Source organism: Narcine bancroftii, chromosome 14, assembly GCF_036971445.1.
Source record: "Narcine bancroftii isolate sNarBan1 chromosome 14, sNarBan1.hap1, whole genome shotgun sequence".
NCBI lineage: Eukaryota > Metazoa > Chordata > Chondrichthyes > Torpediniformes > Narcinidae > Narcine > Narcine bancroftii.
Window position 1 is genome coordinate 64,323,389 of NC_091482.1, and position 15,671 is coordinate 64,339,059.

Below are 15,671 nucleotides of genomic sequence, written 5' to 3' on the forward strand. Positions count from 1 at the left end.
ACCACAGAGATGGGCATATCTTGAGGCCCAGTCGGTGACGGGACCTCACCCGATTGGGCTGCAGAGAGCATGTGAGGTAGTCTCTTCAAATCTAGCAAGTGTTAGCCAGCTGCTGTGTGAAGGTGTTCCCTGGGTCCCTTTTCAATTTTTCCCATCTTACCTCAAATCCGTACCCTCTAGTTGCGGATTCCCCTTCCCTGGGTGGCGGAGGAGCAGCGGGAGTGGGGGGAGGAGCAGGGGGAGGGGGGAGGGGGGGTTGGGGGGTTGGTGAAGGCTATGAATTGATTATGTGCTATTCAGCATGACAGGATGTTAATCAATGCAAGGAGTCCTCGGACAACTAACAACGATGTGTAAACTCGCTGTTGTGTGGGAGCAAATGCCACAGTCTCCATAATTGAGTATTACTGACACATTGACAGTTAGCCTTCAAATGAACTACTAGAACAGTGAAAATGATATTACAAGATATAACCATGTGACAATCTTTGAGGAATATGACTGCCCAGTAACTTTAAGGCACTATTTTTCCTGGCATTAACAGATTTGCTCCACAACTTATCGTGTCCGCCCTCGGTGGTGAAATTAGTTTGTGTTGTAAGCTCAGGTTTGGCCATTGATTTTAATTGGGTGGCTGTACCCAGAGTTTGTGTAACGGAAAGTAAGGTCCCTGGCTGGGCTGGACATGTGGGTGTACCTGCAGCTGCTTTTAGCACAGCTCTAGTCATGGGCAGGAGGATTGTTAATGGGAGTGGGAGGGTCACCTTTTTCCTTGCTACTTTGGGGTCAATTTGAAGAATAGAGCAGGAAAGAAATAAAAACAAATGCTGGAAATACTCAGCAGGTTGGGCAGCTTCTGTGGAGACTGAAATGGCCAATATTTCAGGTCATGAGAACTGGAAAAAGTGCAAAGTGAAATTAATTTCTGTACAACTTCATCTTTGAAAGATCTGCAAATTTTTAACAGCGGTCATTGGAAACTTTCAGTGGGCTCTAGAAACCCCAACTACCTTTCCTTTAGAACACTAACAATGAGGAAAATTTCTGCCTGGTCCACAAAATGAAGAATCTTGGGGATGTAGGTGATCCCATGCATGTTCCCTAACAATAAATTTGAATTTGAAACATTGACTCACAGGTGCAGTCAAACTTGCTGAGTACTGGTGATCTCTGTGTTACAGCTGATGGGTCACGGAAATTCATCCTTGCTGAATCCACAAATTGTTACCCAGAAATCTGAGATAGAGAATAAAATTCACTTTCGCTGAATGTGGTGGGAGTAGGGGGGAGACGACTTTGTCTCAACTCTTATTTCTTGGCACGTGCACAAATGATGTGGTTTCGTGTCGCGGAAAATCGGGGTTTGGGCTGTTTTCTAGGATCCTTTGTGATGCAGAGATCACCTTTGCTTTTAATTGTTTTCTAGTTTTCGAGTACAGCAACTTGCGATACAGTCACGTGTTACAACAGGGTCTGCACACATCAGTTCAATGAGTGACTGCTTGTTTGTTTAGTTGGTGAGGACTGCAGGAGAACACCCTGCTGTTTGTTAAATAGTGACGTGGAATCTAAATCAGCCGTGTGAAGAGGAAGTCAAAGGCCTTGGGTTAATTCATTCAGTGGGCAATATTTCTGTCAATGCAGTCCACCCCCAACAGTCCTGCTGTAGTTAATGCCATTCAGATTCTGCCAGGAGCACTAAACTAAAATGTTGTGACTCGGGTGAGAATGCACCCAACGTGCCATCTGGCACCAAATGGCTACTGGAACATCTAGGTAGGAAAAAGGAACTTTAAATAGAGGGCTGTTAGGTGCACCTAAAATGAAAATAAACTCCAGTCCTTTCTATTCTTTGTATGTGTGTTTGTTTTACAGTTTTACCTCCTGTCCTCGTGCCAAGACACACAGAGATGCCTGCTGAGTTGCCACCCCTGGAAGACTACACACATTCCATCCCAGAGAACACAAACTTCCCAGCAGGGATTGAACCGCAGAGCAATTACATCCCAGGTACTAGAGACGACATTCCGGAAAATTGCATTTTCTGCTGTTTGCTATGCTAGAGATGAAAATGGTTCCATTGGAAAAAGAAAAAAAAATGTAGACAAACAGAGAGTGCAACTGATCCTACATTCAAGAGGAGTTTGGAAGAAGCTTACTGTGTTCCCAGATTTTAACACATCAGAAATGTTGTGGACTCGTGCAGTGTGCACGATGTAAGAGTTGTAAATGTTGCACGGCAATTTGATGTTTGAGCCAGTGCATCACTTCAGACAAATGCTCCCTCTCTGATACTTCATTGGTGTTAGATCTGGGGTGCAAATGATTGTGTGCCTGTACTTGCCACGACACCACACAGGTCAAGGTTGAAAGTCAAATACCAGATTAACATGCAGAGGCCTCAAACTCAGGGCTGTGGGATTGAATCCCACCATGGGGCTTGAATTCAACACGGAAGATCTGGGATTACAGTTAAAGCGAGTGTCAGTAATGGTTCAAGATTTCAAGATTCCTTATTGTCATGTAATACTACAGAACGTAATATTACAGGAGATTGCCTTCTGCCTGCCGTAATGCAGACAGAGTCACCATTCAGATGCACAGTCCGTTTGTTTACATTTGTTATTGGGTTACGGTTCTTTTATGTGTTTACATGTTTACACTGTGTACAGTTTATATTTTCACTACCAATTAGAGGAAATTCTACTGGGCCTGCAGGAAAAAGGATTGTCTGTGATGTCATGTACATGCTCTGACTATAAATCGAAATAAATTAACATTGTCCAGTGCCCCTTACGGTATGAGAGAAAGAGAAGGAAAAAAGAGCCGCTGAGTGTACGGATTTGCCTCTGGCTCCACAGAATCCTGTTCGATCCATTGGCAATCCGAGCTCTAAGTCCTCCGACGTGATCAGGATACCTTCAGCCCCTCTGGCCCTCTTTGCCCACCACCTCCAATCCCGGTTGCATTATCTGGTTCCCGTGAACTAGTGGCTCACAGCCCAAGTGGGTCGCCCACAGCCTGTGCAAGTCCATCAGCTGCTGGACCCCTCATTGTTTGTCCCTTCTGCTTCTCCTTCTCAACGGGAGCTGTTCTCCCCATTTCTGGTCCACTGCGCTGGTCCAGTGCTTCCCTCAGAGTCAGTGATTCCTTGTGACTGCTGCAAGCACAGGGACTGCCATCTTGGGCCCCAGAGTATGTGGTCGCAGGATTTTAAAATACTCCTTTAAAAGGCTGTTTGAGGCCTGTACAGAGCTGTCGGCATTAGGACTGGGCGGTTGAACCCTTCGGAGCAACTCTGTGTCTCCGCTCTCCACTAGTAACAATGGAACTACAGTAAATACATTTCTGCTTTTGAAATACTCCAGGAAAATGTCATCGTCCATCTTTCACTCTCCTTCAGCATGTTCTTGATCCTTCACTGAAATGGCTCAGCAAAAGCCAATCAGTTTTTGGATGGAAAACACATTGTGTAGATGCAACAAACTTTGAGTAAAATCCACAAATATTAAACATTAAATTCAATCTATTATATACAACAATCTCAAGCCACACTTGCTTTGCCCAGTACATTGTGGGGTAACGTTGAACTGTGCTATTGCCAATAACGGTGTTAAAACCAACCTACCCAAGAGGGCGACGATATCGAATCCTGCGCTGTCTGTAATGAGTTTCTACGCTCTCCCTGTGTCTGCGTGGTTTTCCCCAGGGGCTCGGGGTTCCTTCCATTGTTTGAAACGTACCTGGGGAGTATGTTCTTTGGGTGTAAATTGGGCGCCATGGACTCATGGGCCCAAATGGTCTATAACTGTGCTGTATGTCTAAATTAAAAAAAAACAGGCCTTGCTGACTACTGTCTTGTGGCACTGGCATCCTCCATTATAGAAAGGCTTCAAGCAGCTGGTGATGGAATGCATCAAAGAACAACTCACAGAGAAGCTTGAAGCATTTCAGTTCACCTATAGAAGAAGCCATTCTACAGACCTTATCCTGACCCACCCGGAGAAGGACGCCTTGTACACCAGGCTGCTGTTCAATGACTTCAGCTTGGCGTTTTTGCATGATCATTCCCCAGAGGTTGATGGAGAAGCTGTCCTCGCTGGGGTTCAACACCCCTCTCTGTAACTGGATACTGGACTACCTAACAGGAAAAAAACAGCCTTTACGGATTGGTAGCAGAATGTACTTGAGTACCGTCATGCTGTGCACTGGCGCTCCTCAGGGCTCTCTGCTCAGCCCATGCTACAATGTCATCAAGTTTGCAGATAGCACAACAGTAGTTGGCCTCATCAGCAACAAATGATGAGTCGCGCTGCAGACTCAACATGGACAAGACAAAGGAGATGATCGTAGACTTCAGGAGGACCGGGAACGGCCTCAATTACCCATCAACAACTCTGTTGTAGAGAGAGTGTGGAGAGCACCAAGTTCCTTGGTGTTCACTAAACTAGTGACCTTATCGTGGATGCTCAACATCCCCTCACTTGTCAGGAAGGTGCAACAGTGACTGCACTTCCTGAGAAGACTGAAGCAGATAAGGCTACTGGCCGCCATTAAGCCAACATTCTTTAGAAGCTCTATCGAGAGCGTCTTGGCTGGCTGCATCACAGTGTGCTACGGTTGCTGGAGAGAAATGAATCTGAGGTCGATCAACAAGACCATAAGAGTGGCAGAGAGGATCACTGGATTTCCCCCTCCCCCCTCTGCACCACCCTTGTTGTCTGACACCATCGTTGTCTGAAAATGGTGCTCAGAATCATTAAGGACCCCTTCCACCTTGCACACAGCGTCTTTCAGTTCTCCATTCAGGAAAGAGATACAGGAGGATCAGAGCCAGCACCACCAGGCTGAGGATCAGCTTCTTCCCACGGGCAGTGAGAATGCTGAACGACCAAAGGAACTGCTCGCCCTAACGATCCGTATTCATGAAACAATATTTATTTATTTGAAATGCTTGTCCTGCATGAGTATTGTTTGTCTGTATGTGTTGTGTGTCTGTGTGTTTTGCACCAAGGACCGGAGAATGCTGTTTCATCAGGTTGTACAGGTATACAATCCTTTATTTTGAACCCTTGGGGGACAGTGTGTTCCGAATTTTGAATTTTTCAAGATTTCAGAAAGCCAGATTTAAGCCCATCTGAATTGTGCTGCCGTATCCACCCCCACACCCATCCCCTTCCAGTCGTGCTGCCAGTCTCGCCCGCCCGACTCGCGCTCCCACTTGCTGGATTTTGATGCTTTCCGGATTTTAGATGTCCAGATAAAGGATTGTGTACCTGTGCTTGTGCAATCAGATGACAGTAAATTTGACTTCTAACATTGGCACAATGCTAAAAAGAATTCGTAAATAGTACCAAGACTTTTGCGGGGGGGTTGGGAGGAGGAGGTTCACATCTCAGTGTAATTTCTGCATCCTCCACCTCTGTGGAGCCGGAAAACACAACAGAAAATGAAGTCTGATCAGGGCCTTCAGGATGTGCCAACTTGTCTATTAATGTAATATCCCTTTTTATCTTCCCAGAGACTCCTCCACCAGGTTACATCAGTGAGGATGGAGAAACCAGTGACCATCAGATGAATCGCAGCATGGACACTGGTAATGTGCAGTCAAGGGTCGGGGGGAATGGCTGTGTAAAGCTCATGGAGCAGTTTAAAGAGAACTGTTGGCCTGACCCTGGAATGTTGAATTTTTAAATTTTAAATGTAAACGGCATGGTAACAGAGTGCCACGGATGGTGTAGCAGTTAGCACAATGCCTTTACAGCGCCAGCGATAAGGACCGGGGTTTGAATCCCGCGCTGTCTGAAAGAAGTTTGTACATTCTCCCCCCCGTCTGCATGGGTTTTCCTTGGGGCCTCCGGTTTCCTCCCACCCTTCAAATATTACTGGGGGTGTCGGTTAATGGGGTGTAAATTGGGCATGCCGACTAATAGAGCCAAATTGGTCTGTTACAGGGGTGTATATCGAAATTTTTAAAAGCCCATGCTGTCCATTTACACCCAATTGACCAACAACTCCCCGTACAATTTGAACGGTGGGAGAAAACTGGAACACCAGGAGGAAAACCCACGCAGACACAGGGAAAACGTACAAACTCCTTACAGATAGCGCCAGATTCGATCCCCAATCACTGCCTCCCGAACCTTCCAACCTGTGCCATTGTTGCAAAATACCAACAAATTCCCTCAGAAGCTGAGCACTCGTTTGTGCGGTGAGCCAGAGTTGTCCCTTGCAGAGATTATTTTCCATCAAACTGAGGTGCTCCTATCAACAGGGGGAATTTTTCTCATCTCCATTCATCTCCTCAGTGTTTGAACTATAATTGATTTGCTCCTGGGAATAGCATTACATGGTTGCTTGCCACATCCAACCAATCAACGGACTGTCCTTTTTTGGTCCAATCAGACTATCCGTCCCATGATAGGTATATAACTGATAAAGAGACATTTAAAGAAATGCCATGTTTTATATTTGAATCTCTTGATTTTGTTCAGGAGTGTAGATTTGGAGTCTGATCAACATTGAATGATCAACATTTGTGACCACATGGATTTCCTGCATCGCCCTCATTGCCCTGATGCCATCTGTGGTAGGAATGAAATAAAGAGAGCTTCTGGCATCTTGGTCTTCATAAATCAAAGTATTAGTACAGGAGTTGGGATCTTATGGTGAAGTTGTATAAGACATTGGTGAGGCCAAATTAGGAACATTGTGTGCAGTTCAGGAAGATCGAAAGAGTGCAGGGAAGATTTACTAGGATGTGGCATAGTCTTCAGGAGTTGAGTTACAGGGAAAGATTAAACAGGTTGGGACTTTATTCCTTGGAGCAGGGGTCCCCAATCTTTTTGTTCCTCTGTAGCCCTTGGGTACACGGGAACCTATAAAAATCCCCCTAAAAATTAAAGATTTTAAAAAAAACTTGACATTGTCCAATCTGACTGCAGATTACAACCCCATGTATTGTACAGTAGTGGTTATTATCTCAGACCCAATGTACCCCCTGAAAAGTGCAAATGTACCACTGGGGGTACATGTATCCCAAGTTGGGAATGCCTGCCTTAGAGTGTAGAAGAATGGGGGGAGATTTGGTAGAGGTTTACAAAATTATGACAAGTATAGACAGTAAATCCAGGTAGGCTCTTTCGACTTACATTGGGAGAAATAAATACAAGAAGGCATGGCTTTGGGGTGAAAGGTTTACGAGGACATTAGGGGGAACTTCACTCAGAGTGGTGGGAGTGTGGAACGAGCTGCCATCTGTCATGGTAAAGGTGGGCTTATTCTTAATATTTAAGAATAAATTGGATAGGTACATGTATGGGAGAGGTCTGGAGGGTTATTGAATGGGTGCAGGTCAGTGGGACTAGAGGAATGATGTTTCAGCACAGACTAGAAGGGCCGAATGTTCTGTTTGCTGTAGTTTTCTATGGTTCTAATAAAGCCTTCGACACCGTGAGTAGGAAAGGGCTTTGGCAAATACTAGAGCGCCTCGGATGCCCCCCAAAGTTCCTCAACATGGTTATCCAACTGCACGAAAACAATGAGCTCTCTGAACCCTTCTCCATTAACAATGGCGTGAAGCAAGGCTGCGTTCTCGCCCCAACCCTCTTCAATCTTCTTCAGCATGATGCTGAACCAAGCCATGAAAGACCTCAACAATGAAGACGCTGTTTACATTCGGTACCGCACGGATGGCAGTCTCTTCAATCTGAGGCGCCTGCAAGTTCACACCAAGACACAAGAGCAACTTGTCCGTGAACTACTCTTTGAAGACGATGCCGCTTTAGTTGCCCATTCAGAGCCAGCTCTTCAGCGCTTGACGTCCTGTTTTGCGGAAACTGCCAAAATGTTTGGCCTGGAAGTCAGCCTGAAGAAAACTGAGGTCCTCCATCAGCCAGCTCCCCACCATGACTACCAGCCCCCCCACATCTCCATCGGGCACACAAAACTCAAAACGGTCAACCAGTTTACCTATCTCGGCTGCACCATTTCATCGGATGCAAGGATCAACAACGAGATAGACAACAGACTCGCCAAGGCAAATAGCGCCTTTGGAAGACTACACAAAAGAGTCCGGAAAAACAACCAACTGAAAAACCTCACAAAGATTAGCGTATACAGAGCCGTTGTCATACCCACACTCCTGTTCGGCTCTGAATCATGGGTCCTTTACCGGCATCACCTACGGATCTTGTATGTCAGTATCTTGTTCCCAGTACTGGATGGCATACTCTGCACAACCCACTGCATCCATCTCTATAGTACGGAGGCCAGAACCAAAGGGAGAGTGGATGAATTGTGGCAATGCAGGAATCCAAGAATTTGTCGTAGTCATTCTTTGTCAGGGTTATCAGAGAAGTTGATAAACTTTCTCAAAGAATTTTTAAACAGATACACGTTAATCTCCAGATTTGTTTGTTTTGCTTCTCAATAGTGCAATCATTCAGAATTTTAATGAATCTAATTTCTTAAATGTGAAACCTAAATGTTATACTATTCTGAATTATAAAGGTTAAAAGAGTTGCAGCTCTTGGCTTTGGGGATTTTTAAGTCCGTATGTTACCGGGTGGGGGGGGGGGTGTGGAAATTCATTGTGGAGCCAATAACTAAGGATCCTTTTCAAAAAAAAGTGCTATTTAAGTGCTATTCTTAGTATCAGTGAAACTGGTTGGGTAATCCCCCTGCCCAATGAAACCTACCGATTGCAATGCTTAATGACAGAGATTGATTTTATGCACATAATTTGTGTGTGTCTGTATCTTTCATGAAAACTATTTTGTTTTAGTGAATAAGTTGGTTTAGCTCTGGATATTGGCTCTTTAAACAAAGTTAATTTTCTAATGAAATTGACTTTGTGTCCTGAACATTGCTGTTCTTTGGTTGACAGCAGAGGTTTGGAATTGTAATGTTTGAATAGTTTTCTTGCCATTGTATAAATAGTAGTGGAGATGTACAAAATGTTAACCATTAACGGTTGGTGTGGCGGTTAGCGCAACACTGTCTCAGCGCCGGCAATCAGGACTGGGGTTCGAATACCACGCTGTCTGTAAAGAGTTTGTACTTTCTCCCCGTGTTTGCGTGGGTTTCCTCCGGGGGCTACGGTTTCCTCCCATCCTTCAAAACGTTCTAGGGGTTGCAGGTGTAATTGGGCAGCATGTGGACCGAAATGGCCTGTTGGTCTAAATTTTAAAAGATTTTAAATTTTAAAAAAGAAGTGCAAACACTGCTGTGTAAGTTTCTTCCTCTATGTGGATAAAGTGGAATGTATAGTGAATTGTTTCTCATCCTTTACAATAATGCTTTTCTAACACTTTGCAGGGTCTGCGGCTGACCTGTCACCAAACCCATTGTCACCAACACACAGTAATTTGGGTGAGTGTAGCTGAACCACAAGTCCAATGAGGACAGGGCGATACTTCTGCTTCAGTGTCGAGAATTATTGCATTTGTGTGTGTTCCAAAACTAAAAGCTACATACCTCAAACGACCAAAAATAAACAGTAGATTATTTCCACCCTCCCTCCTCCCCACACCCACTCTTCACCCTCCCCCTTCCAACTGTTCTTCTCCTCCTCTTCTCCAACCACACCAACCCCCCCCCGCCTTTCTTCCTTTAGTTTGTTCCGGTTTTATTTTATGCAATCAGTCACTGTTTTGGTGGTAAGTGTGATTTAGCAGGGGCTGTGTTAGAAGGTGGCAGAGGACGATGCACCCAGCGTGGCCGGGAGCTGTCCGTGTTAACGTTGGGAGCTGCTGTTTCTGAAGGTGGGCACTGCTGCCGAGGCAAGTTCACCCCCAGGTCACAAAGTTTGCTTTGGCAGCCATCCCACAGTTTAGCTTTGTTTGCCTGACTCAGTGCCACTGAGCAGACTGTCCCACAGTGAACAAGAGGCTGTTGTTTAACATTCCCACAACAGTGTTGATCAGGCAGACTTTTTGCTGCAGCTGTGGCTTCCAGGTGATACATGCAGAAGATGCAGGAGCAGAACTGAGCCATCCGGCCCATCGAGCCTGCTCCCTCATTCAAATCGTGGCTGATGTATTTTTCCTCTCAGCCCTCATCTGCCTCCTCCCTTACTAATTAAGAACCTATCAACCTCTGCTTTGACGTAGCCTCTCCAGCTGGCTATGGCAACTAATTCCATAGATTCACCATCCTCTAGCTGAAGAAACTTCTCGTCGTCCTTGATCCGAGACACTCCACATCCACTCTATCCAGTCCTTTCAGTATTCGCTACCCTTGGTCATGACTGGACATGCGTTAAAGGTGTATTGCACAGTTTCTGAAGACTTGAGACCAGCCATTCTCAACTTTTTAATCAGCTGTTGGCCCCTTTGGACTCAGCTCAGTTTATGGGTCCCCTTTCCTGTGAAGCAGGCAAGTTTTGGTTTCTTCTGTACTTTTCTCCTATCGACAATATAGCTTAAATATTTTGTGAGGTGAAAAAAAAACAGGACTTTTACTTGAATGTTTTGTGGCTCCCAGCAGAGGCCATAAAGTCTGCGTTGAGAATGGCTGCTTTAGAAGTTCAGTAGAATCTTCACTGTAAAGCACTCCATGGAATTTCACTAGTGGTCTTCAGAGATGGAGGTTTGAAGGGGAAAGGGTTTGGGTGCAGAATTCCAATTCAGGCAGCTGAAGGTGCATTCAGCAATGGAGCAGATTTGGAGATGAGCAGGAGACCAGAATTGGTGCAGGGTAGAGAATGGGCTGTTTTCCGGCTGCAGGGAAATTCAAAGATAGAGAAGGGTGAGGAATTGAGGAAACAAATTGGAATCTTGAAGTTGGGGCATTTTTTTTTTTTAAAAAAAAGGCCATAAATTATTTCAGTAGTCCTCATCCTTGAATCTGTTCAGGTTGTGATTTGTGTTGGGCTTGGAGCTTGCCTAATATCCAGTTGTGCAGCCCTGAAGGTGTTATGGATATGATGGAATGCAGGGGCTATTAGCAGATAGTGTTTCTATCTCCATAGTCCAGGTGTGGATTACAGTTTTCTTCTCATTTGTATAATCCAGGAAAGAATCTTCTGACTGATCCTGGGTTCATTTTGTTTCCGGTATGACAACCAGGAGAACAGTGCCCAGATAGACTGGGCTATTCATACCCAACACCTACATTGTTCAACTGTGTTGTTCTACCAATTGCAAATAAATGGTATCATTTTGGATGTGTACATACTGTTGCTCAAAGATTTGTGATGATGTTGCAGCAATGAATTCTGAAGCAGAAGCAAGACCCCTGACCATGTTTGACAAGGCTCTTGACAGATGTGAAGACAAGAAATAGAGTAATCAACCCTATAGACCCAGAGCCTGCTGTATTTTCAGTAAGATGATGGCTGGTCTTGTGCTTCTGTGCACATCTGATCACCATAAGATTGGTTCCGTTAATGCTGAGAAATGTATCCGTCTTGACCATGAACGTACTCGGAGACAGAGCATTGACAGCTTCTCAGCTCAAGAATTCCAGGAGTGAAGATGTTGCCATTACACATTGCAAGGTAGCAGGTTCAGGAGGAGATGTGGGGGCGGGGGCGGTGGGGGGGGGGATACAATGGCAATCTCACTGGAAGCAGTGTCTTGAGCTTTGAAAACACCCATGAAAGATCAGAGCCATAAATTTTGAAGGTCCATCCCTATTTTCATCCAGTGAGGTTTCCAGCGAAACCTGAACACTAGCAAATGCTCTGATCAGCCTGACCTCATTGGTGTGGGATTGGAGAGCAAATGGGTTTGGGAAAGATGTCTCTTCCCAGGAATAGGATTTCAAATGTTCTGATATGTAACACAAACAGCTAGAATTACCCTTTTGTGCCTTTGCCACTCTCTAAGGCTCTGTAAGTCACTCCTGGCCAACTGTCACTCCTTGTAATAAAATCTGTCAAGTTGAACATTTACCACATTTGTGGTTGCAATTTACACTCACAATAAACCTTGGGCCTAGTTAACCAGCTGTCAAAGCATTGGCTCCTTGCCATTTGAAGTTGTATGCCTCTCCTTGCTTTATAATTCTTGTTTCTTTTTTGACCACCCTGTCCCTCCACCACCGTCACTGATATAGATTGTGTACCCTTGCTGTGAAGTTGGGTAGGAGACCATGGGGTGAGCTTGACTGCTCTTCTTTATGCCACCTACCTGGCTGGAGAGAAGACAGGCGTGTGACTGGAGACCAGTACCTAAGCCCACTTGCTCTGTGTTCTATCACTTCCTAAACCTCCCAGTCTTTGTTACCAAGGAGGACAATGGAGTGAAACACCAAAGGCTCCAGACGCTGTGATTGTAGTATAAACACAGAGATGCAGGAGGAACTCAGCCAGTCTCACAGCATCCGTAGAAGGTATTACCACCGTTTCGGGCCTGAGCTCTTCCTCAAAGATACGAGTAAAAAAAGAGAAATGTCCCTACAGAGCTAGGGGGAAAAAAAGCAAGGAATGGGAGGGGTAGGAGTACAGACCAACAGACAAAAGGTGTCAATTTGATATGATAAGGGGACAGGATAGAGGCATGGTGAGAACTGATTTTGGTTCTGTGAAGATAAATAGAGAGAAAATGAGACATGGGCAAAGATGGAGATGGGGCCAGGTGTTTTCTAATGGAAACTGGAGAAGTTGATGTTAATGCCCAGGCAGAATATAAGGTGTTGTTCCTCTAATTTGCGGGTCGTGTAAGTCTGGCACAAGATCATGGACAGATTCTTCAGCAAGGGAAAAGGCGGGTGATTGACAATGGCACTAGATGAATGGGAATACCTGGATTCTTCTCCAAGATGCCCTCATCTCAATGGTTTTCTGTTTGGTGGGCTAATTGGCCTCTGTAGATGTTGCCAATGTATATATGAGCGGAAGGATTTATAATTTGGAGTTGATGGAAAAGGAATGGCTAACGTTTCGGGTGAAGACTTTGAATCTAGGAGTGATGATGAGCTGGAACACAGAGAATTCATTCTACTCTCACTTTCCTTCTGAAGGACACTTAGTCCAGTCGCGACTCCTTGATCAAAGCCCTTCTTTCTTTCTGGACAATAGAACCAACCCATCTCCTCCACCACCACCCTCCTCCGCTGGCAGAACTTGTCCTCACCCTCAATAATTTCTTGTTTGACTCATCCCACTTCCTTCAGGTTAAGGGGTAATCATGGGTACCCGTATGGGCCCAGCTATGCCTGTCTTTTTCTTGGCTAAGTGTTGCAAAAAAAAAACTGTTGAATATCTCCTCCGTTACTTGAGGCTCCACACGTAGTTGACCATTCTGATTCTCTAGGGGTCCAATTTTGTCCCTTACTATCTTTTTATTTGTAAAATCCCTTTGTATTTACCTTCACATTATCTGCCAGAGCAATCTCGTGTCCTTTTGCCTTCCTGATTTCCTTCTTAAGCATTTTCTTGCATTTTATGTACTAACAAGTTCCTCATTTGCTCCTTGTTGCCATACCTCCCTCTTCTTCTTATCCAGATTACCAATACCCCTTGAAAACCAGGGTTCCCTGTGCCTATTAACTTTGCCTTTAATCCTAACAAGAACACGCACTCTTAAAAATTTTGCCTTTGCAGCACACCCTTGCCAGAAAACCACATATCCCAATCCACTCTTCCTAGATCCTTTCTCATTTCCACTAAAATTTTCCTTCCTCCAATTTAGAACCTCAACATGAGGATCAGACTTATCCGTTTCCATAATTAACTTGAAGCTAATGTCTGTCTGTCGACCTCCTCGCCCACTTCGTTGTTGGGTTCTGTGTGACAGAGGTAATGTCCCAATGTTGAGTGGCTGATGGTGTGCCAGTTTCTTGAACTGCTATTGAAGGTGCAGTTGGGTCAGAGAGCTCCAATTTTAAGAGCCAGCGGCAGATGAAACAATGGTGATGTATTTGCAAGACCAAAGTGTGGGCACAGAGCCAGAACACGGAAACAGACTCTTCAACTTCACATGTCCACACCAATAATCAAGCACCCAGCAACTCTAATCCCATTGCTCTCCCCTCATTCCCATCAATTCCAGTGTTGGGGGCAATAAGGAATGGCCATAAAGCCCCCTGTGGAGCCAACAATGGATGAATGCCTGCAGAAAAGGAGGGTTGGGAACACAAAATAGGCTTTGAATGTGGACCACAATCAAAGCTAAACAGGAAATGTGGCAAGATGCTAACGTAATGAGGCCAGGCACCCTCATCACCAAGAATGTGTATGTGTGAGTGAGAGATTCTCACAGACATCGAATATTCTCCCCCACAACAAGATGCACCTTAGAGATTCCAGCACAAATACTTCAAATGCTATCACCTAACCCAATCCTCCAGCCTCTACCCTTGTGCGCTAAAACTGGTGATTCACATCAGGGTCAGTCAATGTTTTTGTTCCTGATTACTGGCTGACCTGTGTTAGCAAGTACAGACATTAAATATGGGATGCATGTGTGAGAGTGTCATGCTCCTCTCCCAAACTCCAGTCCCCATGTGGAAAATGAAGCAAAAGCCAGGTTGCTGGAGGAAGCAGCAGATCAGGCAACTTGTATGGAGGCAAAGTGATGGTCAATGCTTTGGTTTGAGGCCCTGTGTTAGGACTGAGCGTGTTCGAGGGAGATGTCCGCGCATAGATAGGTGAGGGGAGGTGATGCAGGCAAGAGTGGATCCAGGTGATGAGGGGCTGATGATCAGATGGGGGAGGTGGAGATGGACTGGGCTGGAAGGTGATGTGTGGAGATAGCAAAGGGCTACAGTTGATGGAATTTCATAAGAAAGAAGGTGACTTTACTGTCCTATCTGCCACCATTCCTCCCTGATGTGGTTCCACTCATTACCTCTCGGCCTCTATCAGTGACTGCACCGTTCACCCCCCTCCCCCATCTGAACATCAACTTCTCCTCACCTGGATCCACCAATACACTGGTCCTGAAATGTCAACCATCCCTTTGCGTTCACCGATGCTGTCTGACCTGCTGAACTCCTCTAGCACCTAGTTTTTTTTTGTGCACAAGAATAGAGTATCTAAAGTTCCTTGTGTCTCCATGAAAATTATCACTGGAGGCAGGTAGCATTTGGCTGTGTAGGTGTACTCAGTGTCAGTCAGTTGGGGGGGAGGCGGTGGGGGGGGGGGTGGGGGGCTAGAGAGACCAAGAAGCAGACTTTCTGGAATTAAGAGCTTTTATTCTAAAAGGGGGATCATTCTTCTGCTGAGAGATTATGTTCTCCCACCAAGAACAGCTGTTCAGAGCAGGAAAATGGGTAGCAGCTGTTCAAACTGAATTGTGCTCTGTACCCTTCTGTGTCTATGAATGAGAGAGAGAGTGCATGAGAATGTGTGAGAGAAGCCTTCGAATCATGTTGACAGTCTGACCATAATTTTTGCCCTGAACTTTCCAAAATCTCTTGCTGGTGTTTTTTTTTGTCCAACTTTGCTGATTCTAGTTTTGTTGCAGAACCCTCGTCACTGTTGGCCCACTCCTAAGCTGTGCCGTGGCCGGTTTAAAATGTCTTGGTTCCCCGGGGATCCATGTGAAGTGGCGGTGCCTAGAGGCTACTGGGGTGGGAGGTGCAGGGAGGCACTTGGCTATTAGCCAAGGCCCATTGACTGAGAACGACTGATGTTGGTCTGTAAGTTTGAGCTCTCCTCTGGACTGAGGGACGACATTATCAAGGTTTACAAAATCACGAGAGGCATAAGTAAAGTGATTGAT

The 15,671-nt window shown here is 45.4% G+C and overlaps 1 protein-coding gene across 3 annotated transcripts in view; it reads left to right on the forward strand.

Moving 5' to 3' along the window:
• Window positions 1-15,671, forward strand: part of smad3b (SMAD family member 3b) — a 93,485-nt gene that overhangs the window by 65,480 nt on the left and 12,334 nt on the right. For all 3 annotated transcript variants that reach the window (XM_069910760.1, XM_069910762.1, XM_069910761.1), the window contains exons 3-5: window positions 1,876-2,010; window positions 5,522-5,596; window positions 9,319-9,372. In XM_069910760.1, coding sequence (XP_069766861.1) covers window positions 1,876-2,010; window positions 5,522-5,596; window positions 9,319-9,372 — 264 coding nt within the window. The remainder of the gene's footprint in view (window positions 1-1,875; window positions 2,011-5,521; window positions 5,597-9,318; window positions 9,373-15,671) is intronic.